The sequence below is a fragment of the Sitophilus oryzae genome, unplaced genomic scaffold, assembly GCF_002938485.1.
Source record: "Sitophilus oryzae breed Bouriz unplaced genomic scaffold, Soryzae_2.0 scaffold_377_pilon_pilon, whole genome shotgun sequence".
In the NCBI taxonomy this organism is placed as follows: domain Eukaryota; kingdom Metazoa; phylum Arthropoda; class Insecta; order Coleoptera; family Curculionidae; genus Sitophilus; species Sitophilus oryzae.
In genome coordinates, this window is record NW_022146948.1 from 658,006 (window position 1) to 674,845 (window position 16,840).

Genomic DNA, 16,840 nt, shown 5'->3' on the forward strand with positions numbered 1-16,840 from the left:
AAATAAAAACGGTCAACGGTCTCTCAGAGGAAATTTCTATCACTAAAGGGCTCTGACAGGGTTGCTGTATATCCCCAACACTCAGGGCCTATTTTACCTTAAGGCCCATAAGGCCCGGGCGGTCTGGGGGCCCGTTAAAGGTTGTAAAATATTCATAATTTCAAATGTAAATTTACATAGCAGAGAAAAAAAACAGTTACCTCTGATAAGGAAAAACTGAATTATATAAAATAAGCTTCAGATTGACATAATTAATGTATTTTTTAAAATTAGAATTAATTGTTGTTTTTTTATTATTTATTTTGTTGAATATAATAATGTTTATTTATTTTTTTAAATTATTAAAAAAATAAAAATAAAAATAATTGTTTTATTTCTTTAACCCAAACTAACAAGAGAATTTTTGAATTTTATTGGAAAAGAGGGCCCGAATTTTTGCTTGGGCATTAGGGCCCGATCATGTGAAAAATAGGCCCTGCCAACACTATTTAAAATGTATATTGCCAAGGCCTTACATCTATGGAAATGAAAATGTAACGGAATGGGTATAGAACTAAATGACATAAGCCTATACACCTTGCAATTTGCAGACGACCAGGCCATAATTGCAAACGACAAAGATGAATTGGAATATATGGTGCGGAAAATAATTGAAGAATATGCTAAATGTAATACAATTAACAGTAAATACAGAAAAAACAAAATACCTTCCAATTGGAGCCAATACAGAAAATCTTATTTTGGACAATAATATGGAAATTAGGGCATGTGAAGATTACAGGTACCAGGGATCGATATTTACAGGAGATGGAATGGACGATAGAGAAATAAATAACAGAGTAATACAGGCACGAAGAGTTATCAGATGCATAAATGGCATTCTATGGAGCACTGAAATTACAAAAAACAGGAAATATAATATATACGAGACACTAGTTAAAAGCATATTACTACTCTATGGATGTGAAACATGGCGTTTCACTTCGGAAAGGAATACAAGAAAATTAGACAACAGAAATGGACGCGATTAGAAGAGCAATGAGAATTTCACAGAGGGATAAGATCAGAAATGAAGACATTATACAACAGATGGGAATAGAGGGAACAACAGTAAATGATATAGAACAAAAACAATTAATATGGTACGGTCACGTTCAGAGAATGCACAATGAAAGAATTCCAAAACAAGTCATTCATTGGATACCACCTGGTAAATGAAAGAGAGGACGCCCGAAGAAAACATGGATGGAAGGAATAAGAAGGTCGATGAGCGAGAAAAACATTTAGAGGGCGTCGTGAGAGAAATGATCAACTTTGTAAATAACTCATTTTCCTACAGTTGACTTGTCGAGAAAGTCTGGGATTTTCACTGGAGTAGAAATCTACAAATTAAAGAAGTTATTTTTTGTAAACACCACGGCGTTGAATCCAAACGGAAACCAGCTTGTCAGTTAGTTTCGAAACTCAGTGAAAATCAACAGCCAACTTTGTTTTCCCATTTTCGTTCCCGCGAGATATTAATTTATCCGAACCTAAATTGCTATTCAACGGCTGATTCAATTAGAAATTGATAGATTCAACGATGAAATTCTATTAAATTGATCCATTTTCCGACGCTACATCGCCGAGCCGTCACTTATCGAATTTAGGTCAAGTTTAATAAGCGGACTGATACCTATTTTTATCTCTTAACTGAAACATAAGTAGGTCACATCGCGTTTGATAATAACCAGCCCGCTGACAACGGAGCTATTTCTTAGTTATTTTTCGTCGATTGTATGTATTTTTATAACGTGAAAGGTGGCTTTGATCGAAATTCTTCGGAAGAAAACCGGCGCGGTCTTCACTTTGGATATTATGACACCGTTTTGACAGAAATGGAGGATCTTTTCGATAGTTTATTGCGCAGTTTTGTGGCGGGTGAGTTGAAATAATTAAACCGGAAATCCAATTTTATTTTTTTATATATGGCCTATAATTATGAATCTAGCTTGGTTTTTATAGCAATCAACAAGTATTAAAATGCAAAAAATATGTTAAAATTGGTTAATAAAAGTATATTTTTATTTTTTTTTCTATACAGGGTGTTCCTTAATGACATTCTTAGGGGCTGATTCTTAGACCTATTCTAAGAGATACAGTGTGGTAAAATTTTCTAAAAAAACTTCTCTTCATAATTACTCTGATTTTATTATAGATATCTTTATGAAACTTGATACACGTGTTCTTCATCAAAATATCTTTTTTGGTGGATAAATAATTTTATTTCTTTCAACCAGTGCCGTCTATACGGGTTTTACATTTAATATTTTTGGAGAAAAAAGTGGTTTGGTACACCACTGACTTCCCTTAATGTAGAATGTTTAGGAGGGGAGTTAATCCACGCGACCTTACAGATCTTTTGTGTGTTCCCCTTTCTTGAGTTATAACGAGTTATAACTTATCGCACAGTCTCAGGGCTTTAACAAAAGCCAGTATCTGAGACGACTCCACAGAGGCCAGCTCGCCATCCTCGACATCAGCCGTACCAAAGTTCATGGCAAGGTACAGCTTGCCATACTAGAGCCGTTCGGTATACAAGGAAGGTAATGTGGCTAGCACTACGCTTCAACCGCCTATTATTATTACCTCAGGACTGTGAATCCCAAGTACTCATTTGAGGCTGAGTCGACCTAGGTACCCAAACTATTTTTATTTTAATAAAAATAGTCGGCTGATGAAATGCCGGGTGTGGGATTATTATATTAATATCTTTAGATAATTTTCAAATATTGATTTCTAAATATTTTTTATCTTTTGATTTTTTCCCTCCGACGCGACGCATAGTTTTTGCTTAAAAAAAGTCAGATTACTTTAGGGTGAAATCGCTGAAAATCTGTTGCGGTGGCTGTTCATCAATCATTTCTGCATCAGCTGGAAGAAAATTAAGAAATAAAACATTTTTTTTGTAGGTATATCAAAATTATCATGTATGGAAGACGTGTTATCAAATATAACATTAGAGATTTTTTGAAAAAGAAAGTTTTACCACGCTGTATCTGAAAAATTAACAGGTTTAGGCCATATATTCATATGAAGTTTTTTTCTTAGAATAGGCCCAAGAATCACCTCCCTAAATATTAGCATGTCATTAAGGAACATCCTGTAGACACTTTAGTTCTACTAATGATAGCAAATGCAAGACCAAGACTCCCTTGGTCTTGGTCTTGCAGTCTAACGCAGTCTTGGCCTTGCCTTCTAGGATCCAATCTTGGTCTTGATCTTGCTACTTTTTTAATAGATTTTTACTAGAGGGACTACAGAATATTTTTAGATAAATAGTATTTAAAACAATCTAATGGAAATGAAAATCTAAAGCTAGGAACAACATTTGTTTCTGGTGCAAATTGTATTTTTCAATATAATTGAATTAGAATTGCTTCCTTTTAAACTTTATGCTAAACTATTTACAATAAATTAAAAAAATAATTTTAAACAAATAAGTAATGTTCTATAACATATTTGAATGGTTGAAATACATAGCGCCGTTACTAATACGCCAAGATGGTTATGTTTTTAATTATTATAAGGAGGAAGGGTTAGTAAATAAAAATTTCGTTACTTTTTTTTTTAATTAATATCTATGAAAAATAAGATGTAAATAGAAAAAAGTAAAAAAAAATAAAAGTCCGCAAGAGTCTTGTATGCTGGGTCTTGTGTAAGTCTTGCACGGTCATTCTTGGTCTTGCAGATCTGACGCTAGTCTTGGTCTTGTTTTTTGTGTAAGACCTAGACCAATACCAGTCTTGCAGACAGTCGTGTTCTCTTTCTCAAATTGTCTATTGGTCCCAATCCAAATTATGAAGGAAGCGCTGTGTAAGTTAAATACCTAGTTTGAAATTATTAAAAAAACAATGGAAGTTTGAAAATATTTTAGTAGGTTTCAATATTGAATCATTGTTTACCACATTTACAGAAAAATTATTAATTGAATCATTATGTGTATTTTTTTGTTCATGCATGCAGAAACAAACATCTTAAGAAAAATGAATTAAACATTTACCATTCTGTTTATATTAAAGCGTTTGCTGACAACCGCCGTATTAAGTTCACCACCCTCCTCCTCGTAATCCATCCGTCATCGTCTACCTCCACCGATATGAAAAACGAGCGGCCGCTCGGCAATCAAGGGTGGCGTAGGGCAGGTCTTAAAGGGTTCTTTTTCTCGCCTCCCCCGAAGAGAAGCGCGCCAACGCCGGCGTCGTCGTCGCGGACGTCGCGATGCGATGGTGACCACATGATGCGCGCCGCAAAAGTGGGTCAGTAGGACACCCCCGCTCCGGCATCTCACGGCCGCGTCGAGCCCCACTACGTGCGTCGTTCGCCGTCCGCCGTTGCCGGACTTTCGAAAATGTAGAGAAGTTACGGAGAATGTAGTTGTAGTGTTTGTATTAGTCTATGAGATGTATGAAAGGAAGAATGATAGTTATTTGTTTTCTATTTTTGCTTTTTGATATAAAACTGAATTACTATACAGGATGGTTCGAATTATATTGGGAAAACTTCGGCAACATATTCTGCAGATAAAAACAAGTAAACAAGTTCGTATAAATTTATGCCTTAATATGTGGATATATACGGTCGATAGAGGGTGTATAAATTTCATTTTTATTTCAGTTTTTTCAAATAATTTCTGAACTATAGTCGATATTTGGATGAAAATTAGTGTTTTTGTGTGAATATGACTGCTACTTGTAGGACGCAGGACCTACATGTTTTTTAGTTGTTTGGAAGAGTAATAACTTTTCATCCGTACCTGTATAAAACTACTGACAAATGAAAAAATATACATTTTTGTCATTTTCTACGCAAAACAGGTCTCTTGGTTAAAATCGCTATAAGTAACCGTTCTAAAGATATATAGAATGGAAATAGTTAGTACATGTCTTTGCTATTAGATAGTTACAGTTATTAGATAGAGAAAGAGAGAGAGAAGTAGAAATTTGGGAACTTTTTATTTTTTTAAACTAATCATAAATTGTTCTTCAAAAAAATTACGTTAAACAGTTTCTCACAGCTATTTCAGTTTAACTATCTAATCTACTTTTTTACTAGATTTTTTTAACTACTATAAATTTCTTGAGAAGGGTTACTCGTAGCCAAGAGAGTAGCATTTTAGCCAAGAGATCTTTGCGTTGAAAATAATGCTATATTTTTTCAGTCAGTACTTTTATACAGGTACGGACGAAAACTTATTATTCTTCAACCAAGTTAAAATACAGTAGGTGGGTCCCCTTACAAGTAGGAGTCATTAACAATATTAACATTGAAATAAAATTTACCATATTAAAAAACACCCAGATACTAATTTTCATCTAAACATCGAAGAGAGTTTAGAAATTATTTCGAAAAATTTAAATAAAAATAAAATTTCTATACCCAATCTCTGAAACGTAGCATTTTACGACATAAATTTATTTATAATTTATTTTTATCTGCAAAATCTAACTTTAAAAATACATAACATATCCGAAAACAGTGTATGGAAAAATAAATGCCACAGAGCGTATTCAAAATATGGACAAATTATTTATTAGTCTAGGTATTAATGAGTGTTGTGATTTAATATATTTACTTATCCAGAAATTAATATAAATGAATGCAAGTTTGTATGCAAGTGGGTCTGTTACAAAGTGTCTTATTGAAACTTTTGTTGGTTTGGAGAGTGAGAGCTAAAAAGCGGCAACGCTGTCCGGCGCGCTCCACTGTGCGAGATGTGTTGTAAGTGTGTATGTATGACTTCACAGCAGTAACATAGACCTGGTTCAATGGAAAGTAGGTCAGTCACTTTCACTTGTTATTACACGGGCCTGCTGTAATCATTTCGCGTCGTACCCCCGTCCAAGCCGGCCGTTTTTCGTCCAACCCGCTCCACTGGGCCAGTGCCGCGTCGTCGTCCGCTCTCATCGGACGCATTCTCACTTTTTCTCTCTTCTTTCTTTCGCGAGTGCCCTCATTGGATTACTCTCGCCGAACTCTCTTGTGTTGTATCAGTGCCTTATTATGCTCTTATGCAGGTGACAAACATCTCTCGTAGTTCGCGTCCCTTAAGAAATGTTACTTGACATGGAAAACCATTCGACGTTGTTGTCTTTGAACATGTCCCCCTTCAGCGCGTCGCAGGGGGACTCGCCCGTCGCCACCCAGGCCTCCAGCCCCCTGAGCCACTACGGCTCGCCGCCCCTCACCACCGCGTACGGCAGCTGTCAGCAGGCGACGATGGTGGGCGGCATGGGCCAGCACCATGCCGCCTCCATGATGATGGGCCAGACCATGGCTAACCTGGACACGTCCTATCTGTTTTCAGGCACGCAGACCATCGCGGGCCTGGACGTGGGGGCCGCCTACCAGATCACCGGCGGCCCGGCCACCTCCCTGGCCGGGGGCGGCGGCGACATGCCCGACACCAAGGACGGGATCGAGGAACTGTGTCCGGTGTGCGGCGACAAGGTGTCCGGCTACCATTACGGCCTGCTCACCTGCGAGTCCTGCAAGGGCTTCTTCAAAAGGACCGTGCAAAACAAAAAGGTGTACACGTGCGTCGCCGAGCGCAGCTGTCACATCGACAAGACCCAGAGGAAACGGTGTCCGTACTGCCGCTTCCAGAAATGCCTGGAGGTCGGAATGAAGCTCGAAGGTGAGTCTATTTTTTCTTTTTATTTGCAGTATATCTGTGTATAATGTCTCGGACTCTTTTAAAACGGTTAAAATTAACTAACCAATACGAATTTATTAAAATCTTTTCGAAAATTAATTAGGTCACTAACTAATTAAGCCAAAAAATATCGAAATTGCATTTTCAGTGTATTTTTTTGTCGAAATCATTTCAAAATCCATAACCGGTAAATACAATTAGAATATTCTTCAGCTAAATCATAGCTTCCAAATCTTCATTAAATTAGGTCATCATTTATAAGGGTATTTAAGATTACTCAAAAAGGATAAAGTTGTATTTTCAATATATTTTTTTGTTGGAATCATTTCAAAATACAGATCCTTTAAACACAACTAGAATGTCTAATATGATTCTTCAGTTAATCATAACTTCCAAAACGTTATTACTAGATCACCAATTATTTAAGGTTACTGAAAAGGAATGAAATAGTATTTTAAATACCGTATGATCGAATAAAAACGGAGTCAGCGATGGCTATGAAATGAAAATTGCTGTCATTTTATATGTAAATTTATATGGGAAATGTCATCGATCGTCATTTCTAAGCCAACTGGACGCCGTTTTTATTCGATCATACGGTATATTTTTTTGGTTGATATCATTTCAAAATACAGATCCTTTAAACCCAACTAGAACGTCTAATGATTCTTGGGTTAAACTTCCAAAACTTATTAAATTAGGTCACCCGAGAGGTCACCAGTTATTTGAATTTTTTTACTGAATGGGATTTCAACATAAATTTACATATCAATAATTAAGAACTACCTCAATGGCAGTTAATATAAAATCATTTAAAGAAAAACGAGAAGAGAAAGGAAAAGTGATTTTTGTTTATTTATATCTCGATTTATGTATTGCCAAAGATTCAAGTATTGAAAAGTCTTTTTATACAGTTTGTTTTCATTAGATTGGAGTTAACTAATTAAGGTTTAGCTGGGACTCTTAAAACACAGTATACACGTTACTTGGAAATTGTTGTTAAATTAGGGCACACACCAGTTAATAATAATTACTCAGAAAGATCGAAAGTAACTTTTAATAATTAGAAATTATTTCAAAATACGGCGAGTGATCAATTTTGTACTAACTTAATCACAGCGCTACGAAATATTTTAGAAATGAAAAGTGAAAAGTTTCTTTGTTTAGGTGTTCAGGTATGATTGGGGTTAATGAGGGTTAGTCTGAGATTCTTTAAAACTAACTAAAATGTGGAAGTAAACTGAAATCTTATATAAAAACATTTCTTTGGAAACGTTATTAATCAAATTAGTAGTCTCCAGTTAATTACTCAAAAGTTTGAAATTGTATTTCTAAAGTATTTTCTATTTAAATAATTTCAAGTGGCTAAAGAATAAATAATAAATATTTTACATATAAAAAGTGAAAACGGTTTTTTGTTTATTCATATATTGTTACAAAATGCGAGTACAAAATACACTACACATAATTTTCTTCACCGAATATGAATGAATCCATATGATCAGATAAGTTTGTGATGATCAAGAGAGATTATGCTTTGACCCGAGCTTTGATCGTTATTCTAATAAAAAAATCCAATAAGACTTATTTTTCTATCATCATCCAAAGCAGGCTCGATCATAAGAATTTTTGATCATATTATATTACTTAATATAGTCTTTTACAATGTGATCAAAACAAAGTCTCGTACAATTAAAACATAACTTAGTTCTTTTGGTAATCAAGTAGGGCAGTAAGTTGTCTACTGTTCGTGATTCAAATATGTACAGAATTTTATTGTCTCATATCTATAAGAATCGGGGTTAATAGATGTACATATGATTTTAAATATATAAAATATTATAAAACACATAATTAGTTTATATCGAATATAATAAGAATATAAGAGAATATTTAAACAACCAACTATTTTCAAAATTGGTCCTTCAAAGTGTCGTTATAATGCAAAACATTTTTGTTATATTATTTTAATTTAATAATTATTTTCGATATGGGCTGCTAATTGTGTCACTGTGTAATTAGGTTAAGGTTAATTGAGCTTTAATTAAAAAAAAGTGGAACTGAGGTTATCATATAACAATTATTGTTATTTAAGCACAATATAAATATTAATTAGTCAATTTACTATTTTTAATTTATTTTAACGCAAATCCAAGCATAAATAAGTTGGTTTATCTTCTACAGAAACGTTATATTAGTGGATTTCGTATTATTAATGTAAAATTATTCGAAAAAATGTTGTTATTTTAATTATTCTTCCAAAAATATACCATTTTAACAGTAGAAAACACATTATTCTTAGTGTCTAGTGTTTATACATTTTTTGTTAAAAGACCTTAGACACTTTTCTGTATCTTTTATGGACCTATATTTTACTTGTGTTCTCTCAATGTATTTATTATATTTAGTCCAGCCTAGATATTTCTCCATAACTAGGTCAAGTCTAGCTCTCCCAATAATATTGTATGTTTGAAAACATAAATGTTTTAATTGATAAGATTATGTTTACTAATGCTTTTATAAAGACTACTCTACAAAATTAAATCTATTCTCCAATTGAATATATAAAATATCTAAACAATACTTTATTTTTTTTATTTCTCTAAATTAGAGATGGGCAAAAGTAACCGGTATTTTCCTCTAAAATAACCGGTTATTTAAAGCTAGTTTTTTTTTCATCAGTTAACCTAATAACCTTGCATTACGTTCAATAACCTATAGCCGGTTATTTTTTAAAAAATCGTACTTGTTTAAAACAAGTAACAATTAAATATTAGCTGTTTGAATCGTAAATTTCGAAGAAGCGAACGGCACGGATCTTCCAGATATTACGACGATAACGGGAGATCCCGCTCCCGCTCCCAAAACGAAAATATATGACATCAAACATCAAATGTCAAAATTAAATCAGGCATCAGGCGAACCCTGATGATAATAATCAAAACAACGGCCGAATGGCCCTGACAGGTCAGGCCGTAAAACAAAGTACTAATGGCATAGACTACTACTAGCCACCAGCTAGCCAAGTGATACGAACCTAACTTCAAATAGATTCTCTAAATTCTATATTTAAATTTTAACCGACTTTAACGGATTTTCAACGGTTCTTCAAAAGTTTCCATGGTTTCGCCCAGTTTCACCGACGTTTCACCGTAAATATATTTTATTTGTACTTTGAAGTCTCTCTTGAAGCTTAGACTAAAGAATACAAAATTGAAGTTCAAGTAATGAATGAAGATAATCTTTCAATATCTATTCATTCAGTCTCCTTATTTTTCTTTGGTATTTGATTAAAATAACTTGGTTGTAGATTGTAGAACTTGTGAGTTGTGTAGTTTATTTGAACGTTAAGTAATTACTAGTTTTAATATTTAATATTATATCCATGTCTACTCAAAAAAGTGAGGTTAGCATTTTTATTTAAATTCATTTTGTACATATACATACTTACATTGCTACAATCTCTATTTAATCATGCGATTTAACTAAGTTTATTATCTAAATTTGAAGTAGACCTATGGAGTGTAGAGGTAAGTAAACCTATAGGAAAACTAAATATTTAGTTTTGCTAGGTTAGGTTATTTGAATAACCGGTTAATTTGTGTCGGTTAATTTTGTCAAGTTATTATTTTTTAAAGATAATTCCGGTTAACCTATAACCGGTTTTTTACCAATAACCGCCCATCTCTACTCTAAATATCCTGTAATGCATGCATCACTGTTTTTAAGTGTAATTGGTAGTTCTATGTATACTAGGGTACTACTTTGTTTTCAGTAGTATTTACTGACGTGTTCTTCGTTCGTAATATTTTATCGACATATTCCACAGTATTTTATATTTAGACTGTTCTAGATATTTTATAAAGTAGGTCAAGTCTAGCTGCCAATAATATTATGCTGGAAAGTTATTATTATTATGTTGTCGTAATTAATAACGTTTGATTTACTACATATTTTTTCTACAAGGACTGATGACGTAAATAGTCTAGAATTTGTAAAATTATCTGGTTATTTTGGAATTTATTAAGATAACGAGAGGTCAGCTATTCTACTAGATAGACATATTTATTTATTATTAAAATAGATATTACCTAAAAATAGAACATTATTTTTGCAATAAAACAATTTGTTAATTTTTTTTATTCCATAATTTCATTACATTGCTCTGTTGAACGTGATTTTTTTAGTATATTTTTAATCGCAAAGTAAAAACTTTTTGTAATTGTTAACTACCGATTTAAAAATAATCATAAAAATTTTCCATTGGTATTAAAAATAGTTTTGTTTGTTTTCAGATAATTTATATGTTATATGCAAGAAATGATTAATATTCATTTTATTTTTTTGGTTTATTTTTTACTGTAAAAAGAGCAGAAAATAATTATAAAAAAAGAATTTTTGAAGTGGAAAAAACTGTACCTACTTTAGTGGTTACATTGGTAACAGTTATCTGAAATTGTCAGTATGCAGGTCTTATATAGTTAATGATTAGCTAATAAACCATTTATGGCGAATTTTGAACAATAATCAAAGCTTTATCGGGGTCAATAAATAAAAAAAATATCAATTAAAATGTTATAGGGGTGTCAGTTCTTCTGATCATAGCTTGACATACACAAACGTCTAAATTAAATAGAACCAGATATTTCCAATATTAAATAAAATACTCCTTGTCTAGTAACTACGAGAGTAACTCCTTGTCTAGTTTTCTTGTTGATGGAAAGAATTTACTAATTAATTATAACAGTTTAAGAGAACACTACATAATTACAATATGTATGTTTTTTTTTTAATTTCTTCACAAAAAAAAACTGCAGTGAAAAATTTGCTAACAACTTTCTTAAATTAAAATTAGTAAAACTCTAAACGTTTTTACAACTATATGACTAAAGCATTCTTTGTTAATCTTAACCAAAAAGTATTTGTTTAAAATGCAAATACAATATGCAATTCATTCACGATATTTGCTATTCGCGCAATACAAAATCTGTCGCATTATAAAATGTATTAAAATCAATATTTTTTATAATAAATTATGTCGCATAGCACACAAATACCGCGTCCAGTACCGCGTCCATAGTTATATATAAATATTATTATCCATTTGATAAAGAAAACTCATTAAATTTAAAATTTTAACATCGAAAAATAATTTTAATTATTAATTTATTTACATCATGATTTTTGCTACACACAATAAATAATAATGATATACAGGCAATAACTTTTTTATTTTTTGATCCGAGGCTAGATCATTTATTAAGAAAACAAATTAAGTATAGCTTTTTTTATCAAGGTCTGGTAGATATTATAAACCATCCACTCTCACAGTTGTTGATAGTAACTAAGTATACCTATAAGCTTTTAAAATAAAAATGTAAAAATCGTGCCTAACTAACAATAATATGTTCAGTTTCATGTATCTATAACTTGAAACTTGTGAACATAATATTAACATTTGTGTATATTTTTATTCAATTTCGAAGATAAAAATATTAAATTTCATTATATGTATTGTGATTTGTGAAAACCTATGCCATTTTTAGTAATGATGAGCAAATTCAACCCAAGATCAAGACGCCCTTGGTCTTGGTTTTGCAGAGTTCAGTCTTGGTCTTGGGTTTAGTCTTTTTCATGATCTCAGTCCTGCTTCAAGACTCTTTCAAGTTTTTTACTTTCTTTTGATAGAGTTTCAATAGAGTCACTTTTTACATAGGAAATATCTAAATAAATAAGATTATAAGATTGATTGATTGTATATTCACCAATATTTTTTTTGATCATATATGATTTTATTTAGATATCGAAAAGACTTTTATGCAAAATAAAAATGAAACATCTACAAAATAAAAAAGTTATTTTTTGTAAACACGTCTTGATCCAAAGGAGGCCTATTTGTCAGTGGTATATATTTTACTAATAATACAAAAATTTGCATAACCGACAAAAATCCTTAACATTTCAAGGGGTATATTTCCTCCCAAAAGAAATATAGTTTTGAAGAAATGAATCCTCCACAAAGGTGTTCATATACATTTTTATGGTTTTATTGATGCACTTTTTGATAAAATAGGTCATGAGATGAGAAATTGTTAAGCGCGTGGGGACTGAAGTTTCGATTTCAACAGGATTGGGGCCGCCGGTTAACAACAGCGAGTTTTCGCTCGCCTGCTCGCCAACGTAAGCCCCATTCAAATTAAATTAAGAGAAATTCGGTTCAGCTACTTAACGATTTTCGACATGACTTTTTTTCAAATATGCAAATTAACAAAGCAATAATACTTGCTGCTATTCTTTGTTGTAATTTTGTTGTACTTAGTTGGTTTGGTTAAAACATTCTGTTAAATTATACCATACGATCGAAAAAAAAACCGCATCAGAGATAGCTTGGAAATGAAGATCGATGTCATTTTATATGTAAAATTTATGGGAAATGTCAACGATCGTCATTTACAAGAAGCCATCTGGACGCTGTTTTTTTGATCTTACGTTACTTTAACAGTTCAGTAATCTTTCTAAAATAATACAGGTGTAATGTTAATAAAAGAACAATGCATACTTTTGCAAATATTGCCATAACGGCGCTTTTTTTAAATACGCAATTGCTAATTAACAAAGCAGTAGTACTCGCTGTTATTGTTCTTGATCATCATACAGAGTGAGTATTAAATCAATGCAAATATTTTTAGGGGTACTATATTTCGACCCCAGACACGATAATGTGGTTTTTTCGCGAAACGTTTTTTTTTGGAAATTCGGAATTTATTGAAAAATTTTTTGGAAATTTATTTAGTTTTTAGTTAAAAAAACTTTCTTCATAATATGGCAACATAGGTACTAGATTAAATTTACAAGAAAGAAAACGTAGGAAAGATCCAGTGGTTCTCAAAATTTTAGCAAAAACATTTTTGTAATAAAAATTAATAATTAGTTTATTTAGTTTATTTTGGACTTATTTGAAAAAAGCGTAAAGAGAAAATATGTTTCTTTTATGGAGATCTACCAGCCCTGAAAATATTTGCACTTATTTAAGACTCACCTTGTATAATTGCTGTACATATTATTTAGATGGGGTAAAATAATCTGTTAAAATTATACCATAGGATCGGGAAAAAAATGTTATCAGAAATAGCTTGGAAGTGAAGGTCGATGTCATTTTATAAATAAAATAATATGGGGAATGTCAACGATCGTCATTACATGGAAGTTAACTGGACGCCTTTTTTTCGATCCTACGTTATTTTAACAGTTCTGTATTTTTTACAGTTTTAGTAGTAGTAGTAATAAAAAAATAATAGACACTTTTGGAAATATTGCCATTAAAATGTCTTAAAAATTACAATTAAAATTACAATACAGATGCAGAAATTGTTTTCAAAACCTGAAATATCATTAATTTTGAATGCAACATGTTATTTTCAATATATGTTTACTACCAGGATCTACAGTGTACAGGGTGTCCCAAATTCGGGAACGCCGACGGTGAAATCATTAAGAGATACGAAGGAGGTAAAATTATGGCAATGTTGCACAATTTTGTGTCACTTAAAACGCTGTTTTCCAAATCAAAAATGTCGGACTATTTTCGAAAATATTCGGTATCAAAGGAAAAATTGTAACCTAGTTTTTAATTTGTCCTGGATCTATTTTTTAAAGAAATTTTAAAATACATGCCACTTCGATTTTTATTTTTTCTCTTTATAAGATAGTGCTTGTTAATTTTTTTCAACTACGAACTTGGATTGTTATATTTAAAAGCTTATGACCTTCTAAATGCAGTGATGTATTGCACTGACCCAAAATATATGTTGCTTATTTTTTACAGACACATACAGTTATCCGTATATCATCATTCTTCAGTACATTTTCTCTTAAAGGTTATTTTTATTCTACATTTTTTCGGCAAGTGGTGCTACATTTTTTAAAATATTTAATAAAAAAAAAACAGTAAACATTTTACCTTATTTTTGAAAATAAGTAAGTATAGCATGTTTTCAGAAAGCTTATAAAAATATAAAGAGAATAATATACAGGGTGTCTCTTTAAAAAAAATCAGTTTGAGTTAGTATATTTCGAAAACGGCAGCTCCCAGCAAAAAACTAGTTACGCTACGTGAAAAACTCTACCGAACTCAGTTTTCACATTTTCGATTAGTTCTCACATGATAGTTGAGATACGAAGGGAGTCGAAAAACGCAAAATTTTTAAATTCGCCTTGCCCGTAGAGTATGTTTCAGTGAGTTTCAGGAACTAAGAGACAAATCTGTGTGTAACATCTTTAGTCTCATGTGTGATGTGAAAATCTTCATCTCTAAATCTATACTCATAAACGAGAAACCCTATAAAACACATGAAAATGGGACACCCTGTACATGTTTACTGATAATAGATTTGGATCACTGTTAAAAAGTTCATTCTTTAAAACAAATAAAATATTTCTTAGAAAAGGGGTATTCAGTAGTTTTATATTTTTATGAAAGTACGTTTCATCTCAGCATTTTATAAAAATGTTTATGCTTGTGGCATAGATTTCGATTTTCGGTATTTTCGAATTTAATGTCCCCCTAGTCAACATATGTTTATCGATAAGATTAGGTTTAGTAAACATTCTTAAGAGTTTGTCTTGTTTATTTTGGAATTGGCTGACGTTTATTTGTCTGTAAACATTTTAACGGCATTTCTAATCGACAATATACTCGTACACTCTTGCAGATTTTAAAATCAAATGTTGTCAGCAAAAATTCTTCCGTTTTTTTATCAGCAAGCTATTATTTATGGTCCTCAAAAAAATTGTCATCGAGGCATTGTCAAAGTTTACGGAAATCTTTGGCATTGTTTAATCACAGATTAACTTACAGTAACTTTCAAATATAGCAGTGTAAGTTCAAAACGTTTCAAGAATTATAAATTATTTTTGCCATATTTAATTTGTTTTTGCGCATGACTAAAGCTAAAAATCTTTTACCAGTGCGCGGACTGTTCTGACGATTACAAATCAGTTGGAAACTCCAAATTTTTGTTCTGCGAACATACCGTTGTCTATTTCTGACTCTGCCAACGAAGTTAATATTATTTAAACAGTTTTGGTGAATAATATTTTATTTGAATAATGAGAATATCAAATTTTGAAATAGAATTGACAATTTTTTTTGGAAAAATAATTTATTGATGTGAATTTAAAAACATAAACTTGGTGTCATATTGCTTCATGAATATTATTAGTAAAGTAATAAAGCACTTCCAATTATAAATTCAATTACTTTGTTGACATTTACATGGCTTCTTCATTTGAAGGGCTTACTTTCATAAGTATTGTATTGTGGGGAAGAAAATCAGTTTTTGCAGTCTAAATGATCGATAAATCTTGGGTATGTACGAGTATATGTATATTATTATTCTTATCATTAGTCAGTTAATTTAACGCATGTGTGTATTCATCTCTATGACACAATGGCAAAGATTCAATTTTACTTTCTGTTAAAGGTTTATTACATACATTAGTTCATTTATTAGCTTTTACCGAGTCTTTTCCTTCTTTACGAGTGCCTCCTTGTCAATGTTGTAATAAATCTTAAAAATGTATAATAATAAAATCAATATACGACAAACTATTACAGAATGACATTAAATTTAAAGTCATTTTAAAAACATTCATGCTAAATATATAATAACGTTCAATTTTGAAACGCATCCCGTTGGGTAACTTTCTCTTTGGCGTATTTCTATTTAAATTTTCAAAATGTATAACACTTAAAATCAATACATACTAATAGATGCTAATAGCCAAAATCCGATTAAAAGACAATATAAATTCCATTTCATTTGTAATTTTACTGATTTGATTTGTTACTTGAACTTCATTACCTCGAAATTAGTGGAATAAATTAGTGGTTTCAGTTAGCGTAGATTGTTCCTCTAATTTCACAGTAATCATTCAGAACTTCAAAATTAGTGAGAGTAATTTTTAATTAATAGAAAAAGTTAACAAACCTTTAACTTTTTCCACTATTTGTTCAATATAGTACTTCAACTCACAGCATACAAAAAGGTTACATTTCTCTTATAAAGGGTTATTATATCAAATCTTTGATTTATATTTAGAATACACCATATTTATCGTGAAAAAAATAAAAGCAAAGCTTAAAAT

General features: G+C 31.6%; 1 protein-coding gene across 1 annotated transcript in view; it reads left to right on the forward strand.

Moving 5' to 3' along the window:
• Window positions 1-5,794: 5,794 nt before the first annotated feature.
• Window positions 5,795-16,840, forward strand: part of LOC115885212 (nuclear hormone receptor FTZ-F1) — a 101,532-nt gene continuing 90,486 nt past the window's right edge. Inside the window, 1 exon segment of the mRNA XM_030904041.1 lies at window positions 5,795-6,676. Coding sequence (XP_030759901.1) covers window positions 6,094-6,676 — 583 coding nt within the window. The 5' untranslated portion in view covers window positions 5,795-6,093.